This window comes from Stereum hirsutum (genome assembly GCF_000264905.1).
Source record: "Stereum hirsutum FP-91666 SS1 unplaced genomic scaffold STEHIscaffold_8, whole genome shotgun sequence".
Classification (NCBI taxonomy): Eukaryota; Fungi; Basidiomycota; class Agaricomycetes; order Russulales; family Stereaceae; genus Stereum; species Stereum hirsutum.
In genome coordinates, this window is record NW_006763138.1 from 734,725 (window position 1) to 753,079 (window position 18,355).

General features: G+C 53.5%; 5 protein-coding genes across 5 annotated transcripts; 4 read left to right on the forward strand and 1 right to left on the reverse strand.

The window, feature by feature from the left end:
- Positions 1 to 114: 114 nt before the first annotated feature.
- On the forward strand, positions 115 to 830 carry STEHIDRAFT_58919 (uncharacterized protein; the record flags this gene model as incomplete). Its single annotated transcript, XM_007304583.1, has 2 exons — positions 115 to 321; positions 378 to 830. Coding segments are annotated over 2 exons (660 nt in total), but the record flags the coding sequence as incomplete, so codon positions are not given.
- A 2,349-nt stretch (positions 831 to 3,179) lies between these two features.
- On the forward strand, positions 3,180 to 4,741 carry STEHIDRAFT_147527 (NAD-P-binding protein). The gene is made up of 7 exons (XM_007304795.1): positions 3,180 to 3,414; positions 3,470 to 3,557; positions 3,622 to 3,682; positions 3,759 to 3,940; positions 4,000 to 4,079; positions 4,140 to 4,368; positions 4,439 to 4,741. Exons 1-7 carry the CDS (start codon positions 3,211 to 3,213, stop codon positions 4,636 to 4,638), a joined length of 1,044 nt encoding a protein of 347 aa, XP_007304857.1. The 5' UTR covers positions 3,180 to 3,210; the 3' UTR covers positions 4,639 to 4,741.
- A 1,557-nt stretch (positions 4,742 to 6,298) lies between these two features.
- STEHIDRAFT_168983 (uncharacterized protein) lies at positions 6,299 to 8,868 on the forward strand (the record flags this gene model as incomplete). The annotated part of the gene is made up of 7 exons (XM_007304796.1): positions 6,299 to 6,695; positions 6,753 to 6,819; positions 6,916 to 6,928; positions 7,012 to 7,231; positions 7,314 to 7,836; positions 7,961 to 8,284; positions 8,489 to 8,868. The coding sequence occupies 7 exons, from the start codon at positions 6,299 to 6,301 to the stop codon at positions 8,595 to 8,597; spliced, it is 1,653 nt and encodes a 550-aa protein (XP_007304858.1). The 3' UTR covers positions 8,598 to 8,868.
- A 1,059-nt stretch (positions 8,869 to 9,927) lies between these two features.
- Positions 9,928 to 15,813, forward strand: STEHIDRAFT_139777 (ras GEF). Its single transcript, XM_007304797.1, has 7 exons — positions 9,928 to 10,184; positions 10,267 to 10,838; positions 10,919 to 14,212; positions 14,283 to 14,375; positions 14,451 to 14,700; positions 14,783 to 14,903; positions 14,973 to 15,813. The coding sequence occupies exons 2-7, from the start codon at positions 10,323 to 10,325 to the stop codon at positions 15,094 to 15,096; spliced, it is 4,398 nt and encodes a 1,465-aa protein (XP_007304859.1). The 5' UTR covers positions 9,928 to 10,184; positions 10,267 to 10,322; the 3' UTR covers positions 15,097 to 15,813.
- Positions 15,814 to 16,221: 408 nt separating this feature from the next.
- STEHIDRAFT_168985 (uncharacterized protein) lies at positions 16,222 to 18,246 on the reverse strand (the record flags this gene model as incomplete). The annotated part of the gene is made up of 2 exons (XM_007304798.1): positions 16,222 to 18,085; positions 18,139 to 18,246. 2 exons carry the CDS (start codon positions 18,244 to 18,246, stop codon positions 16,427 to 16,429), a joined length of 1,767 nt encoding a protein of 588 aa, XP_007304860.1. The 3' UTR covers positions 16,222 to 16,426.
- Positions 18,247 to 18,355: the final 109 nt, after the last annotated feature.

The window sequence follows — 18,355 nt, forward strand, 5'->3', positions numbered from 1 at the left end:
GGCGAGCAATTTCCTGCCTCCAACAAGTAGCTCTTTGCCACAATACACTAGTGCCGCTAGTGGGTTGCCCAATCAACGACCACAACACTACTATGGTGCGTTCCTCGCTATGAAATGACATCACCAGGAGACTGTTCAATATATGATCATCCTACAGGAGTAAACTCGGATGACTATGAGGCGAGATATCCACCTGATCCTAACGGTGAGGAAATTGGAGAAGATGCTCGTGTCTGGCGTGTATATCTGGATGAAGCAGAAGCTCACGATGCGGAGATGGTTGGGCAATGGAAGGATACAGTCGACTCGCTTCTTGTCTTCGTAAGTTCTTTACACTCCACAAACCAGCGTTACAATTGACTCGATCTCCTGAACAGGCTGGTCTTTTCTCCGCTGTCGTCACTACATTTGTGGTCCAGACCTCTCAATCCTTGCAGCAGGACTACACGCAGATCTCCGCGGCGCTCCTCACAGAACTCGTTACGCTCCAGCGAGCTACTGCCGAGGGACTACCCGCTACCACAGTCCCTTCTTCGCGGCAGTCGCCCTTCGTCTCCGACGTTGCCGATCGATTCGTCAATGGCCTTTGGTTCATTAGCCTGTCGTTGAGCCTGTCTACTGGGTTGTTCTGCATCTTGGTCAAGCAGTGGGCGCAGCATTACATGTCGTCTATATCTGGGACGCCAATGGAGCGTGCACACCGACGCCAGTACCGTTTTGATGGTCTCAAAACGTGGCATGTCCGCGGTATCGTAGGCATGCTGCCCCTATTCTTGCATGCAGCACTCCTGGTATTCTCCGCTGGCCTTGTGTTGTTCCTGCGAGCATTGGACTCGGATATTGGTTGGGCGTTATGCGCCATCGGTGGAGCCACCTATCTATTTTATGCTGCTGCTGTTGTTTTACCCTTGCGCTACCCTGCGTGCCCGTATCATACGCCGTTGTGCGAATATCTACAGGCAGCAATCTTCCTCCTGGCCACTTTTCGACGGCAAACAATAACTCGAGGTCAACAGGTGTTGACTGAAATTGGACGAAGGATTCGTATCCAGAACCCCCGCGTTGACATGGACCCTGGTGGCCACGATCATCTTCCTTTGTCTTCCCCTGTCAATCACGCCAGCTTCAGGCGCTTGGAACATGCCGTCGCATCACATCGAGGCCGATTTTTAACCGCGCAATGCACCAACTGGTTATTGGTTTCTACTACAAAGCCATCTGTGACACGCATTGCATATCAGTCATGCTCTGCATTTGATCATTATTCTTTTCTTATGTATCTTCCGAGGCGAATGACTTCCGGAAATCAAGCGCGCAAAGCGTTTGAGAACTTCATGGATGATTGGCATGTGGCTGTTGACGAAGCAGCGCGCATACACGGGCCTCAAAGGAATGAAGACGACTCCGAGGGTGAAGAGAGCTCTAATCCAACTGTTACATCAGGCCAACTCGAGAAAGTCCTGTCCGTGGAACGAATGTCTCGAGCATTGGTCAAACTGATGATGTACCCGAGAAGGATATTACCGCTTGAGTCGTTTGGGTCGTTTGGGAAGACCATGTCCACCGCCATCGATGTCCTAGGCCGCAGGCCATACAACTTCAGCTCGTTGTGCAAATGCATGCAAGTTCTAGAAGTGGTGACCATAGGAGATCTATCAGTAGGTGGCCAAAAACCGGGAGACGTTGAGCAACCGTTCATCGCCCTCGCGGATTTTACTGTTGAGGATAGGGAACTCATGTGGGCCTTCCTGCGACTTCTAGAGAAGCACATACCGACAATCACCGAATACTACTTCGAGAGGATCATGCGTAACCCCCGCGACTTATCTGAGCGAGCCTTCAACGCTCCTCCTCCGATCCGAGCGACCCTTAAGTTCGCATGCTGCGAGAAGCTGCTGCATGTCCTCGGTAGCGAGCTGCAACTTGGTCTGGAATACGGCTACATTAGTCTGAGAGATGTGCACAGTCTCGACGACTTCAAGCTTGCAGCTAGCGCTGTCAGATGCTTGTATAGCATCGTGTATCAGAAAAACCTGGATGAGCTACACAGATTATCTTCTGACGACATCTACAGCAACGGAGTCACGTATGTACCATTGCCGAAACTGTCTGCGCAGTGGGAGAAGATGATGTACCAAAAGTACTGCGTTCTCGTCCTTCTCTCCATAAAAGGGTTTGCTGCCCTTCACTTCCGGAATTTACAGTGGCGGTCTATTCCCTCAGTACGGCGTTCAATGACCCGTTGCATCAACTGGGCCTACTATATGTTTCGCAAATATGCAAACAAGCGAGAGGACATTCATGACATCTGGAGCCAGGACATGCGACCACTTATTGCAGTGATATTGGAGGAGGAGAGATCGGCTCTGACTGATAGGGACTCTTTGTATAGGTCAGATATGCGCGGACTGGAAGCCATCACCCGATGGTTAGAGACGTCTCGAGTCCTGAGCCCGAACAGCGACGACGGAGGAGGCAGAGTTCGATAGTGTGCTACAATACACCAATGATTATTACCATCAGTTATTGCGTACCAAGGATAGATCGCGCAGGGTACGGATAGTCTTTACTCGAGCGATTGAGTGGTAGTTCAGGCGCTTCATTGAAGCTCGAGATTGTCATTACTTATGCCTCACTAAACGATTGATCTGTAAACTGCAAACAACGGAACCCATCGACCGAGGTTCGATTAAAGTGTGACTGAGACTATATCAGGTAGGCAAGGTAAACATATTTACGTAGCTAGAGCTTTCCACAAGACGGTCCGCCTAGATGTGGTGATCCACCATTGTCCGACTCGGATGTAGAACAGTCAGCTAACCTCTGCGGAGAATCGAGGTCGGTTTGACCGCCCATTTCTTTAAGCAATGACGCTGACAGAACAGATGAGGGGGATCTGCGAAGGTAAATGAAACATATCAAGCCGATGTTCGGACGATGGACCAGTGGGTATCGTCCATTTAGTCCATTTAGAAGCGGACTAATCACCGCAGAGAGTGTCAAGGCGTTTCCTGGTGGCCCATTTCTGCAAGATCGACACCCGATCAAACAGTGGACACACTTGGCGAGCTCGTCTGCTTGTAAGCATCGACGGAGAAGAGCATGGCGACATGCTGGAGTTTCTCTCAAATTGGAAGACGGAAGAAATACCTGTGAATTCATACCAAGGAATAACTTCTCTAGAATTCTCTCGATCCATACTCTTTCCTCATGCCTGCCGTCGTTCCTCCTGCAAGAGCTCTCGTCACCGGTGCTAATGGCTTCATCGCCGTTTGGGTCGTACACACTCTCCTCGAGAGGGGATACTTCGTCCGGGGCACTATCCGGAGCGAGAGCAAAGGCGTCTACCTCAAGAAGTTGTTCGAACAGTATGGAGACAAGTTCGAGTGTGTGGTGGTGGAAGATATCACCAAGGTCCGCTCGCCATCCTCTACTAGTTATTCCATATCTTCTCTAATAAACAAGTCAGGAGGGTGCCTTCGATGAAGCTGTGAAAGATATAGATATCATCGAACACACTGCGTCCCCTGTCCCCTTCAACACCGACAAACCAGATGGTGAAAACACCTTTATGTCTTTCGAAATGATGGAATAATTTTGACCCCGTCCGACTCTTTGCAGAAGTAATCATACCAGCAATCAAAGGCACCGTCGGCATCCTCGAGTCGGCAAAGAAGTATGGGTACGTGACGTATTTTGACCGCCAGAGTATCGAAACCAGGAATCATAACCACTCACACTCACGCCGTAATCGACAGGAAATCCGTCAGACGTGTCATTGTGACTGGATCCTGCGCTTCGGTTGTTCATGCGGGATATACGACTCCGGTCACATACGACGAGACCTCCTGGAACGAGCCTGTGATAGTCAACGTGCAACAAAAAGGGGTAAATGATACGACAAGTATCTACATGGCATCAAAGACATTAGCGGAGAAGGGTCAGTAAAGTGTCACTCACGAAGTGTGGTGCAGTTGAGGAACTCAACTCCCCCCGTAGCCGCTTGGGAGTACGTCAAGAACAACGCGTCGGAGATTAATTACGACCTGACCGTGCTCAATCCACCTTGGGTCCTGGGGGTATGTCAGTCCTGTGCTTTTCTGTCAACTTTTGCTCGCTGACAGAATGGGGTATTGAAGCCCGTTCTCCAAGAGGTGACCGACCTCAGCTCGCTTAACGTCTCGATGCAATACGCCTACGACATCCTCGTCAAAGGCACGATGGACGAAACTATGCTGACAACTAACTCCAACTGCTGGGTCGACGTCCGTGACGTCGGGCTCGCGCACGTCCTCGCTGCAGAGAAGCCCAGCGCGGGTGGGGAGCGGATCATTTTGTGCGCTGGCCAATTCTTCTGGCAGGATTTCTGTGCGTCGAGCTCGAAATCGTGGCTGTGATGACTAGTACTGACGCCAAGTTATGATTTTTGAACCTATAGTGGACGCTGCGAATTCCATAGAACCTCCGATTCTGCCGAACCTGCCGAAGGGCAAACCTGGCGCGACGAAGGGCCTGCCACCAGATATAGTATACATCACAAGCAAATCCGATCGTATCCTGGGCCTGAGTTACCGCTCTGCCGAAGAGATGATCAGGGATACCTTGATCAACTTCAAGAAGCTGGGTGCCGGTGTGTGAGTGGGTGGTCGAGCATGATGTAGGGATATTGTAGTTACGCCGAGACAGTTATGATGTCACAGAGTAAAGCTAGCAGCAAGCAAGACCTCTTGTTTGGATGGACACATTAGCGGACGTTATGACGGTAGACTTAGAAGGTGCGAAGCTCGTCAGAATTGAAAGCAGATCACCGTCACGAACGGCATCAAGGAATTTGATCGGAGCCAGATCGGAGTTGTAAACCGTGGCACTTTCGTGGCGTGCCAGTGGTGCGCCACAAACACTCTTCATTTCTCTCTTCCGTGTTCTACACCTCGAGGACCTCCCGAGGACCTACACTGTCATGGCTGCCCTACGACAGCGTATACCATTCACATTTACCAAAGAGGATGATGCTTCTGAAGACACTCACATCCTCGACGAGCAAGGCAAGGACTGTACTCATATGCGTAAATATATTCCATACTAACTAATATGAACCGACGCAGAGCAGGAAGAGGTCATTGAAGGACTAAGAGCTCAGAATGACACCTCCAATGCACAGAGCTTGCTGCTTCTACGCGTCGTTGTCGGCCTTTCTGCTCTTCTGTACGCCGTTGAATTATTCTGTCCACCAGACATATACTCATATACTCATCTGCCCGGTTCTTCCTGACTTTTAGTCACCTCGTCTACCTCCTAAACCCCAGAAAGACGTCCCCACTCTCCGTTTTTCTATCCACACCATCCCAAGAACTCCCATGCTTCATCTCGACCGTGTTCGCACTCCTCCACCTCGCAGCTCACTTCAATCTCCTTCTCCTCTCTTGGCCCGCACACGAACGACCACTCCTACAAGATCTGACACCTCTCTCTTACTCAATGACGTTCTCAATTGTTTCCGTTGCCCCTGTCTTGTCCATCATGATCGGCCGGTCGCTCGACGTTGTGGCATGGTGGAGTGTGGCGTTGGGAGTGGCCGTGGCGCAGTTCTATGCTCAGAGGTGGATTGCTCAGGGAACCTTGGGTATAAGCGAATTGGAGGGTATGAGGTACGATGCTAAGGGAGCATAGACGTGTGGATGATATTTTTTAATTGGTGGTCCGGTGTATGACGAGTTATACCGGGACCCCAACAGCCAACATGAAACGTACGGTGAGTGCTTTCGACCGGGAGCTCACTACTTTCACTCATAACCCATCCTTAGCGAGACGATGATTGAGCCTCCATGCTCTATATATGTACTGTACCATTATTCCACTTTATATGTATCGATACACACCGACTATACTTTGTGGCACTACTTATAGAACGTCGTGAATTATTGTGTGGCACCCCTACGGATGCTTTTCCTGCGTTCCGAGCCCCAGGTCTCAGATCCTAGACTCAGCTCCGAGATGTTCAGCCTCCGTGTCGATCCCTCCGAGTCCAACGACGGATGTTATTTCGTGAATATTCGCCGGGGACGGTCTGCACGACCAGTCCCCGCCTCCCTCGATGTTCTCCGCATTTCGAAACCGCAGAGGCCCGCCACGACTCACACGCGCATCATCATCATCAAAATCAAAATCAAATATCCTTCCCACACATGGCGAAGCGAAGCGCCATGATGACCATAATAATATTTGGGCGCGATTCACTGGAATCCTCCCTCGTCCAAGATTCAGACTTTCGGGCGACCGTGACACATATCGCAGCTGGATGACAGCGGTAAGACCTCTCTTGGTCGTTATTCTCACTGGCTTCGGATTCTTGTGGTTATGGTGGTCGTGGAGCTCGACAGGGACGACGGTGACGGCGGTTCTACCTAGCATAGTACGGGCTAGTACATCCGTTGTCGACGAATACCCCACGCATCATGACGAAGACCTACGGCTGTCTTCACCGACGGCACTTCCTACGAAAAACACTACTTCTACGTCCACAACGTCGCCACCGTCGCCGTCCCCCTCGCGATACATCAACTTCAGCGAACTGTTATTTCCTGAACATGGGACCGACGGAACAGCGCGTCCTTGGATAGGCGCGAACCACAGAACACTACGGACTCTCTTCGAATGCATAGAGCTTGGTACTTGTGGAGAAAACCAGGAGAAAGGTGCGTCCTTGTACAACGCCGTCAGACGATTCTATCGGCTAACCACGGGTAACCCAGTCGTTCTTCTCGGGACGTCATTTTTCTACGAAGTGCTCAATGGAGCGGTCGGAGGAGAAAGTATCTGGTATGTCCCCGTTTGGACTTTCTGAACTTGAGTTGCCCCACTTGGCTATAAGTATCATATCCCCTGACGTCGATCTATAACCATAACCCCTATTAGGGCCGCATCCATCGTACGTCCCTTCCCTTACCATTCTTAGCCGCGCCCTCTCACCCACCCGAACCAATGCTCTCGGATGCGATATGGCATGCACAGATGCAAGTCCTGACGAACATGGGCTACACCTACCTCCTCGTCCAAGACCTCTCCCAAGCGGTCTATTACCACCACATGCTGCCCTCGCTCATCCGCACCATCATCCTGCAAGACGACCTCGTCCAGAAATGTGCGTCCGATGCTGAGTTCTGCGCTCGATCGCCACGGAACCCGCATGGGATCCCTCTATGGAAGATCCTCGCGTTTCATTTCTGGGGAGGTAAGTACTACGTGCCGCTTCTCGTATCTCTACTTGCACCTTACCAACCATACGCTTCATTCACCGCATTACAATACGAAAGGCAACATCCACCCCCTCGGCTGGACCTACACCCTCTCCCCCGAACCCTACTCTCTCCTCTCCCCCTCCTCCTCTCCCTCCAGTCCCTCCTCCGTCAACACCTACATAGGGTACAGCATCGAATCCACCTGCACGACCATCCCTTTCGTCCCGCACTCGGAGCGCCCAAATCAAGCTTGGGTCCTCGCGAAGCTCTTGACGTATATGTCCCCGAACCTCGATAGGCCGGCGTGGCATCCTACGCCTGCGTGGACTGGGGCGATTATGGATAGGGCGGCGGGGGAGACGGGGGTGAGGTATTTGTTTGGGGCGAGGGATGATACCGGGGTGGATGATACGGGGGTCGAGGAGGGTGGGGATGCGGATAGGGAAAGGGAGAAGGAGAGGGAAGAGGAGAGGGAGAGGAAGAGGCCGGATATGCCGAGTAGGGAGAATTATGAGAATGTGGGACAGAGGCCGAGAGAGGAGTTCGTGAGGGAGTTGGCGAGGTCGAGGGTGTTGATCGGGGTGGGAAATCCTTTGATGTGCGTCTCTTCTTCTTCTTCCTCTTTCGTCTTTCGTCTTCTTTTCTGTTTTTCTCGTTTTTCGAGTCTAGTTCATGTTTCGTTGGAGGAGGAATCGTGCTAATCTTTCACTGGCTCTTTAAAGTTCTCCGACACCGTACGAAGCGCTTTGTCTCGGCGTCCCATTCATCAACCCGCTCTACGACGTATGTCTTCCTTCTTTCCTTCCTTCCTTCCTTCCTTTAAACCCCGATCCCTTACCCCCCGATCCCTCACCCCCCAATCCCTCACCGCCCATTGATATTGATCTCCCACCTTACGATTTAAACGCACAGGACCCAAACAAAATGCCCGCCCAACAGCCCTTCCTGTCCGTCCTCGGGCCACCCTACGTCTATCACGTGCACCACGGCGACGAAGAGGGTTTCGTGAACGCCGTAAGGGAGGCTTTGGATAATCCGATTGATAGGTGTGTTATGCGTTTCGTCCTTGTTTATGTCCATGTCCATGTCTTCTTGTCCCCTGCCTTTCCTCTTTTATGTCCCATCTCCTTTCCTCTTTTATGTCCCATTTCCTTCCCTCTTTTATGCCCGATTTCCTTCCCGCTTCACTTCACCCCCTCTCACATCCACACACGACTGACGTCGGTTATCGGTTTCCGGTCGCGCCACAGATACATCCTAGACCGTATGCGACTCTCCGAGATCGAGAAACGGTTGCAAGCCGTATTAGAGTGGGATAGAGAGATGGAGCAGGAGCAGGAGGAGGTCGCGGACTCGTGAAGTCGTGGACCTCCCCATCTTAGACTTTTAGGCACATTGCACTTCCCCATCCTTCAGAAAGGCTCATTGCATCTTGGACATTTGAAGGCTCACGCTTGGACATCTGAGGTTCACGCTTGGACATCTGAGGTTCACGGTAGAGATTATATACTGATATATAGTAGTAGTATAGTAATTTATACCAGGAGACCGGAGATGTCGTTGTTATTTCTTGGTTTGATTGATTGTTGTTATGATAGCGAGTACGATAGCTCTTGTTATAATAATATCGAGTGTCATTTTCACACATCTGGTCCGGTTCTAATTTCTGAAGGGCATCACAGAGTAGAAAGGAGTAGAACGAAAGACCGAGAAGACCGACCGAGGTGAGGGGTCCTCGACAACACAAAGACGAGCACGATTCCGGAAGGTAATACTTACGGGTAACGGCAGGCTCCCCAGAAAAGTCAAAGCTAAACCGAGATTCAAAGCACCTTCTTTCCTTCCTTCCTTCCTTCCTTCTTTCCTTCGCTGTCGATATGCGATATGACCATATGAGGTCCCCGGCCAAGACATCTCGATAATTAGACGTCTCGGGGGCTATAAGTAAGCTTTGACGTTGACATTAATTATAATACGACCGAGATGATGGGAAGAGCTTGTCCGCCGGGTGCAATTTTGCGAGGTTTATGGAACGGTCTGCGCTACTCGTGATAAAGAGAGGATTTGAGATGTGACAGTCCATGGATCCGAAGAAAGTTCGAGGTGATGATTGATGGGTTGCTAGTGCTTGGATAGGGGCGTAACGAGAGATGGCCCGATGTTGGGAAATGAAGTGTGATGGCCGAAGGGACAGCGGCGGGACGAAGGGTAAGTCGGAACGAGGCATGGCGTCCGCTGACGTCCATAACTCTGACTGGTTCCGAAGAAAGGAGGAAATAATAAACGGTATACGACAGACGAATGTTCACAAGATATATATTCCACGTTCATTCGGGGATACCGTGTGCTCCGAGCTGAGGAAGAGACTTCTGCCCCCGGCGGGATGGGCGCAGAGCGGGAGGAAGGAAACGGTTGTCGCGGGGAGGGGTTGCTTGGAAGGTTGCGCAAGCTGGTTGAGGTGGAGGATAAGTATAGAGGAAGATAAGCGTGAGAAGGAGAGGGCCATCATTCAAAGCGCTGAGGGTTCCAATTGTCATCGAGAGGTTGCGCCAGGTTGGCGGAGGGCGATAGGCGCCACGTGAGAGGATAGTTCGAGTTGAACATAACTGTGCGACGTCGGCCAGGCTTCTTTCGTGCGAGAACCCATTGGCGACGTTTTCTTTTCCTCCTTCCAGTCGCCCTCACTCTTCCCTGCGTCTGTACCACTATAGCTTGACGCCCGTATCTTGTCCTATCCCGTATACTACCACTCGACGACGCCCTATACACGACCCTGCTCGCTTTTCATCCACCCACTTTACCCTACCCTACCGACATATCACCACTACCGCTGTCGCCGCAACCCCTGCCGACAATTCCTTGTTCCTCACCCTTGCTCTGTACTGCCATCGCTCTTCTGTTTTGTACGCAGTCTTCGGATTGGTAATTTCTCCGTCTCCTCTCTAGGTGCGCTTCTTTTATCACCATTCAAAAACACCTTATGATCCGTATACCTTCGTCATCTCACTCCCTCCTTCTCTGCCCTCAGACCACCACTCACCCCATCCCACTCCTCACTAACCATCCCGCGATCTCCTACTAAACATGTCCGAGCCTCCCGAGCTCCGGATCGACACTTCGCTCGTTCGCGCGTCAGGTCCTTCGTCCTCCAAATCCCCCCGCGAGGAATCATCAGGACCCTACCTCTCGTCCAACGCACGGCAACCGCACTATCTCTCCGCTCCTTCAAACAACGACTCCAACATATCCCTCATCTCCCCCACGCCCTCTTCAGCCCACAATTCCTCGACCTCGTCCCTCAACCTCGTTACTCCAGGTACGACGGCTACCTCGGATACTACCGCCGTCAACGAATCGGCTTCCTCCTCCTCTAAACTCTCCGAGGACACAAAACCGGAGTACGTCCTCGCCATGCACGATTTCGAGCCGCAGCACAAGAACGCGACCTGTCTCGCCTTCCGCGCCGGTCAGGTCATCCACGTCCTCAATCGCGATCCCAGCGGCTGGTGGGATGGCGAACTTGAAGGGAAGAGAGGATGGTTCCCTTCCAATTACGTGAACGGAGATCTGGGGCTCATCGCACAGGACGTGATGCCCGTCGTAAGTCCCAATATTCCATTCCACCCTCTGAACCCCCTTCCCTTCCGTCCCTTCCCCTGAACCTATATCTATCGTCACAGCAACCGCCCCTTCCAGGTCAAGGGCACACCAAGACGAAATCGACGACCTCAGTCTCCTCATACATGAGCACCCTCTCCGCTTCCCGCCAACAATCACAATCACAAGCCACCTTCTCCCGGAACGACTACTGTCCCCCGCTCATGGTCCCCCTCCTCCACGCGCTCTCCCTCCTCCAAAACGCCGTGCGCTCGAACCGAATAGCGCACTTTCAGCCCTCAATCGCCTGTATCATCTCCTGCGTCCGCTCCGTCCTCGCCGCGGCCGAATGTCTCTCCCGGGACGCGCCCTTGCTCAAACGACACCCCTCCCTCGCGCAGGAACGACGTCGGGTGCTATCCGAGCTCGCTGCTATCGTCACGCAGGCGAAGAAAGCGTCGGCGGAGGATGTGGACGACGAGGACGAGAGAGACGCGGAGGTGGAGAAGATGGTTAGGTTGGGGGGACAGGTGTTTTCGCGCGTGAGGAGGTTCTTGGCGATTGCGGTACAATGTGGATTGGAGCTTCCCGAGAGATCTCCGGATGAGGAAGCTGAGGAGGAGGAGGCGGAAGGAGGAGGGAGGGCAGCGTTTCAGCCTAGTTCGGGAACGATGAGTGACTCGACGACGGCGTCGAAGACTCATACGAAGACGAAGGTGGCGAAGACGAGGAGACATCAGTCTACGGCTACGACGCCTGTGTCTGCGAACGAAGAGGAGGAGACTACCCGGCCTGCTTCGTGGCGGCCGAGTCAGAACGGGGCGTCGCAGCGGACGAGGATGAGGGCTCGAGACAGGCCAGGGACGCCCGGGTCGCCAGGGTCGAAGAAGCTGAAAGCGAAGAGCGTGGGCGATCTGCGCACACAGCGTAAATCCATGATGGACTCCGACACCGAACCCGTCCCCGCCCTCCCGGTGAGCAAGATCCAACAACTCAAGGACATGCCCATGCCTGTGGTAAGTCGTGTCGGAGTGAGCGAGATCCAAATCAACGGACACAAGCACACGTTCTCCGTCTCCTCCATCTCCTCATCCTCATCCTTCTCCTCCGCCGACTCCACCTCCAACCCACCCTCCGTACCTCCCTTCCCCTCCGGCCCTTCGAGCTACGAACAGCTCACCGAAGCCCTCCGACACACGCACGACCAATACCTCTCCACCATCGCCGCCTTCATCGGCCACGCGCACTCGCACTCCCGGAGCTCGCACGCGAGCAGCACGGGACATATGTACGAGCTCGTGCGCGAGATCGTCGAGATGGTGTGTAAGTTGTTGACCATCGTCGAGGCGGTCCTAAGACATCCTGGGATCGCACCACAGAAGATGGGGAAGTTGAGGGCGGCGAAGGAGGGGCTTTATAGTGTTACGAGCGGGCTCGCTGAATCCGTCCGAATGCTCACTTCCTCTGTCTCTTCTTCTTCGGGTTCCGGGTCAGCGGTGCAGATGAGCGAGGAGCAGGAAAAGGCGGCCCTGATCCGCTCGGCGACGAATGCTCTGAAAGCAGGCGCGGACTGCTCGGCGGCGGTGAAGATGTGTTTGAATAGGACGGTGGGCGAGGGACCGTTCATTATCGAGTTGCCGAAGGTGGTCGTTCAGCAGGGACAGCAGTATCAGTATCAGCAACAACGGTATGAGGGAGATTATTCGCCGTTGAATGGAAAGGCGATGGCGAGGGTGTCTGCAAGGTTTCCCCCGAATCCGAATCGGAACACGAATTCGAATCTGGTGCAGAGTCAGAGTCCGAGACCGGTGTTGCAGAAGTCGGCGAGCGCGATGAGTCTCGCGTCGCCGTCTGGGGATGCGGCGGACGATGAGGAGAGAGAGCAGGAGAGGATGAAGGTGGGCATGCGGGACAGAGAAAGGGAGAGGGAGAGAGCAGAGGTGGAGGACCGCGATCTGACGATTCATCCTGGCCATGGATTGCCGGTGCGGATGTCGATAGAGACCGCACGTCGGTTCTCGTCGAGGACGGTCACGCAGTCATCGGCAGCAGATCCTCAGTACCCTTCCTCACCGATCTCACCGACGACGAGGTCGGTGTTCACCCCCCCTTCTCCGACGGACCTCAGGCCACACAATGCACGCGGGATGTCGACCTCGCTGCCACGGACACAGGAGGAAGAAGCTACGGGCTGGGACGAGGCGACTCACGAGCGACAAAATTCGCTGGAGGCGAAGATCCTGAATGGGGACTTGCCTACGATCCCGAACGCGACAATGGCGATGGCGATGCCCGAGCTCAGGGAGCCCCCACCGACACCTTCACAAGCACAAGCGCAAGCGTATCCAGATTCAGCACCGTCCCAGTCCCACCAATCCTCAGCGGGTTCAGTCACGACCGCGCGTCCCAGTCTAGAGGCGGACCTGGAGAACCACGTAGGCGCGAACGCGAATGCGAACTGGATGATCGCGCACGATTATTCGCTCGAAGACGTCGCGTACAATAACGAGGGCGTCCTCGTTGGGGCCACGCTCGCCGCGCTCGTGGAGAAGATGACGCCACACGCGTCCATCGTCGATCCCGCCTTTTCGTCCGTCTTCTTCCTCACGTTCAGACTGTTCGCTACCCCGCTCGAACTCACGGAGGCGATCATCAATCGGTACAATCTCCTCCCGCCGTCGAATCTTATGGGCGAGAGCGTGTATCTGTGGCAGCAGCAGAAGGGCATCCCCGTACGCTTGCGCGTATCGAATTTCATCAGGATGTGGCTGGAGTCGTATTGGAGGCCTGCGAGCGACGATTCTGTCTTGCCCGTTCTGAGAGACTTCAACAGGGATGCACTGGCGGCGATGTTCCCCGGACCTTCCCAGAGAATCCACGAAACGATCACGCTCAGGATGGAACACGCCGAAGCATCGTCTTCCTCCTCAGCCCTTTATGACCCCAACTCTCTATCGACCCCAAGCCCCCGAATGGACCGCATCCGCGACGCAGGGATGGCTCTTAACCCACCCACGCCCACCTCCGCGCTCGGACACTCGCCATCTGAAATCCCACGGCCGGTCATGACGAAGACACTGCTCTCCCAGCTCCGGAACAAATCCTTCGGTTCGATCTATATCACCGATTTCGACAGCCTCGAGCTCGCGAGGCAGATGACGATCATGGAGTGTAATCTCTATTGTGTGATCTCGCCCGAGGAGGTGTTGGAGAGCGGGAGCGGACAGGATAAAGTCGGTGCGAGGCCGCCGGTGAATGTGAGGGCGGTGTCGAGTCTGAGTACGGTCATTACGGGCTGGGTCGCGGAGAGTATTTTGAATGAGGCGGATGCGAAGAAGAGGACGGCGTTGGTGAAGTTCTTCATCAAGGTGGCGGATGTATGTCTTTTTCTTATATTTCTCTTTGTTGTGGATCCGTGTATGGGAGGGCTGATGTTGGCTGGTATAGCGATGCACGATGTTGAATAACTTCAGCACTTCGAGGTCAATCCTCGCCGCCTTGGACTCTTCCACGATCTCCCGGCTGCATCAAACCTGGGCCGTACGTTCTCTCTCTCTCTCCCTCCTTCTCTCCCTTTTCACAACCACCACTAACACGCTTCATACCTCCCCACAGGGCGTCCCCCAAAAACAAAAGCTCCAACTAGATTCGATCCGGAAACTCGCAGACCACGCACGGAATTACCGCGAGTATCGCACCCGACTCCGCAACACCGCCCCTCCCGCCGTTCCTTTCCTCGGTCTCTACCTCACCGACGTCACGTTCTGCCGCGAGGGAAACCCTTCGCATCGGGCGTCGCCTCTGGCTGCGGATAAGAAGTTGTTGAATTTTAATAAGTATCATAAGATGGCGAGGATCGTGCAGGGTACGTTTATCTTGTGCTTTCAGGCTGTTTTTGTCGGTGCTCATTTTTGAATCGGATGTGTGTGTTGTGTGCTGTGTATCAGATATGCAACGCTTCCAGGTTCCGTATAACCTGAAGGAGATCGGCGAGGTACAGGCGTACTTAAACCAAGCGTTCGAGAACGCGAAGCATCATGGCGATCTGCAGGACCTTTACCGTCGCAGGTGAGTGATCCTCACCTCATTATCCTGATCATAAACAATTTCACTGACTGACGGGATCCTAACCTGCAGCTTGCTCGTCGAGCCCAAAATGCCAGCCGATACGCCGCCGCCACAGACGGGCGACGTGACGAAGCTCTTCAACTGGACCGTCCGTGATCGCTCGGGTTCGCATCCCACCACGTCTGCTGCATGATTCAGATACCAAGACCGGCCTGCGATTGTTACTTCCCTCTCCATCCTACTCTGGCCTTTTGCTAGCGCCCTCCGTGTTTATTCCTCTCGTTATTGCTGTGCTTTTGGTGTTGTGTGTGTTTCGTTTGCTGTGTGACCAGCTATCCCAATTCGACCTTTCGATATTCAACCCTTCGACATTCCACCTTTCGACCTTCTTACACCTCTTTTGCTTTCGCGTTCGGTGTGTGACCTATGGTTTTGTTTTTGTTTTTCTTTCATCTTCGACCGCCACACTTTTTCACCTGGGACAAATCATCTTTGGAATTTTATTTGGACATATTTATCCTATATCCCTTCGTTTGTTCATCTATTACTATCCTTAAGTATCTCTTTCTTTCCTTTCTGTTCTTTTCCTTTTCACCGTGTCTATCTTTTCGCGTCTGCCTCTTATCATTTTTCTATCTCGTCTCGTCTCGTCTCGTTTATCTCATCCGGTTCTCGGGTCCCCCGTCGTCAGTTTCTCTTTTCTCTCTTCCTTTCCTCTTTCCTTTTTTCTCTATTTCATGCTATCATCACATCAGACATCCAATCCAGACAAACTAAGCCCATCAGGCGTCCACGCAGACACGTATATATACATCTCCTATCTCATAAGTACAAGTACAAGTACATCACCCGCTTACACTTAGCTACTTAGTTGCATTTTCTCTATCCTCCCCATCCCCCCATACCCGCCCATTTATCGTCCATCACCCATCGTCCATCGTCCATCTACCATCACCCATCTACCTATCCGCACATCGACCATCTACCCACACATTTATCTCGTTTCTCTCATTTCTCATTCGAATCACCTGTCTGTCCTGTGGAATTTTCTGTGACTGTGGAAATGCGGAAGTTTGTTGTACAATCGTACGCTTGATTTTTTTTTTTGGTTTCATTTGATTCTGATCCTGCTCGAGGGTGTGTGCCGCTGTATGTACTTGAGAGTCAGACCCAGACCTCCAGTTCGAGTTCGAGTTATAGTAAAGAGCTTGTCCGGATGCGGGGTGAAGGTTGAAGGTAAGTATATAATATAAGAGCACTGTGCGGTACATACATACAACAAAGAAAGAAAGAAACGGAACAGTCGACAACGGATCCTAGGCCTATCTATCTATCTATCATAGCAGCAAGTAAACACCGCTCCGAGCAATGAAATAATATTAACTACTAACCACCACCATCACCACCACCACAATCCAAACCTACCTCCACCTCCAAAAGACCAACCCGCCAACCGTTCAACGTTCAATAAACATGCGCCGTCCTATGACTATACTTCGTCACATAATACCCCACCTCGCTCGTCATCCTCTCATTCCCATTCCCCTGCCCATTCGTGTTCCCTCTCCTCCCCCCACCTCCCCCAGACCTCCCCCACAAAAAACTGCCTCCCCTTCCCCCGCACCACCACCTACTCCTCCCCCTCCCGCCCCACCCACCCCACCCAACCCCCCATCCACTTCCAACTCAAGCGCAGGATACGTCCCCCTCCCCACCCCCGGTCCAAAATCAAAAACGAACGGTCTACTCTGCGTCGCTCCGAAGACTCTTGAAGATTCGAGGATGAGGGAGTAGACTGGGGAGGGATCGTTTGAGGGGGCGTGGACGGACCAGCCTGAGGAGGGTGGGATGTGTCTGTCGTGCGAGGATCCGACTGCACCTCCGAGGCCGTAAGAGGTTGAGGTTGAGGTGGTGAAGCCGGGGGTAGAAGTGGAAGGAGAGGGAGTGGTGTAGGATGTGGATGTGGAGGGAGATGAGGTTCTGAAAGATCGGACGTCCCAGAAGGCGATGACGGAGTGTCTCGCGGAGCCTGCTGCGATTTGGGAGGAAGAGCCTCCGCCGGTCGCGAGTGCGTAGATGGGTTCGAAGGACCACGGGTCCGAGAGTGATAAGCTCGGTAATAACGGTGCTGGGTTTACTTCACTCCCCGCCTCAGATGAGGAAGAATGAGAGTGAGAGTGAGAGTGAGAAGAAGAAGAATGAGAAGAAGAATGAGAAGAAGAAGACCCCCGCCTATCCGACCTCAAATCATGCACATGCACAAACCCATCATACCACCCACTAACAACAATCCTATCCGACGCGCCCCACGGAAACGCAGGCGGCGTCCCACAGATCGCATACACCGCCGACGGTCTCCGTTCTCCCGTCGCGTCTCTCTCTTTAGACGAAGAGGAGAGGATAGCGGAGGGGGAGACGGAGATGGTTGAAGAGAGGACGGGGTGGATGATTAGGGGGTTGGTGGAGGAGAGACCGAAGGCTGCGTAGGAGGGCTTTGCGTTGCCGGTTGTGGGGGAGAGGTAGGACGACCAGCCGCGGGAGCCGAGGTCGATTAGGTCTGGGTTCGTGGTTGAGGGAGGAGAGGAGAGGGAGAGGAGGCCGGCGGTGCCGGAGGAGGAAAGGGAGAGAAGGAGGTCGCCCGAAAGTGAAAGTGATTCGACGAGCTCGCCTTCGTGATAGTCGTACGGCGTCTTATACTCACTATCGATGTAGACTTCCCGACTCCCGATCTTGTTCACGGCAGGCAAGAATATACGTTGCAGCGCACCATGCTCGAACCCGACAAACAGCGTCCTATCGAGCCCTCCATCCGGAGCAACAGCGATAGCGGTGATATCCCTCCGGGGGTCGTGTGGTGGGCCCGCGCTAAGGGAATAAGAGCACTCGAACTTGACGTGGGGTGCGACGCCTGCGACAGGGGACGGCACGAAGAGGTAGGCGTAGATGATGTGGCCTGCTGCGACGAAGAGTCTAGATGGATTAATGGCGAGCAGGGGCTGCAGTTTTCCGTGCCAGGGGCGGGAGAGCGGGCGGGCGGCGAACTTGTTCTTGCGCCAGGCATGGTCTGTGAGGACGGAGTATTTGAGCTGTTCGTAAGGGGGCCAGGAGGAGAGGGCTTTGGAGAGGGAGTGGGAGGGGCGGGAGGTGTGGCGGGCGAGGTGGGGCCAGCCGTAGTCGTCGACCTGGGCGAAGGGGTCAGTCGCAGCTGGAGATGCAAGGAGAGCGGGAGGCTTACGAGGGCGTGGAGGGAGGAGCACGTCTGGGAGAGGGCGGCGAGCTGGGGGACGTCGAGGTGGCGGACGACGAGGACGAGCAGGTCGTGCGGCAGCTCGAGCAGGCCCATCGTGGTAAATACAAGAGAATATATCGTACAAATATTGGTGGTGTAAATAAAAAGCCGAGATGAAATGTGTGGCACTGTTTCAAGCCGGCCAACACACGCGTCCGACGCG

What these genes read in the sequence shown, in the direction of transcription:
- STEHIDRAFT_147527 (XM_007304795.1), top strand. Translation starts at nt 3,211, where the DNA reads ATGCCTGCCGTCGTTCCTCCTGCAAGAGCTCTCGTCACCGGTGCTAAT. An exon ending in AAAGACATTAGCGGAGAAGG is followed by an intron (nt 3,941 to 3,999) that starts GTCAGTAAAGTG and finishes CTCCCCCCGTAG; the next exon opens with CCGCTTGGGAGTACGTCAAG. An exon ending in ATCCACCTTGGGTCCTGGGG is followed by an intron (nt 4,080 to 4,139) that starts GTATGTCAGTCC and finishes GGGGTATTGAAG; the next exon opens with CCCGTTCTCCAAGAGGTGAC.
- STEHIDRAFT_139777 (XM_007304797.1), top strand. Translation starts at nt 10,323, where the DNA reads ATGTCCGAGCCTCCCGAGCTCCGGATCGACACTTCGCTCGTTCGCGCG. An exon ending in TCTTCATCAAGGTGGCGGAT is followed by an intron (nt 14,213 to 14,282) that starts GTATGTCTTTTT and finishes TGGCTGGTATAG; the next exon opens with CGATGCACGATGTTGAATAA. An exon ending in GGCTGCATCAAACCTGGGCC is followed by an intron (nt 14,376 to 14,450) that starts GTACGTTCTCTC and finishes ACCTCCCCACAG; the next exon opens with GGCGTCCCCCAAAAACAAAA.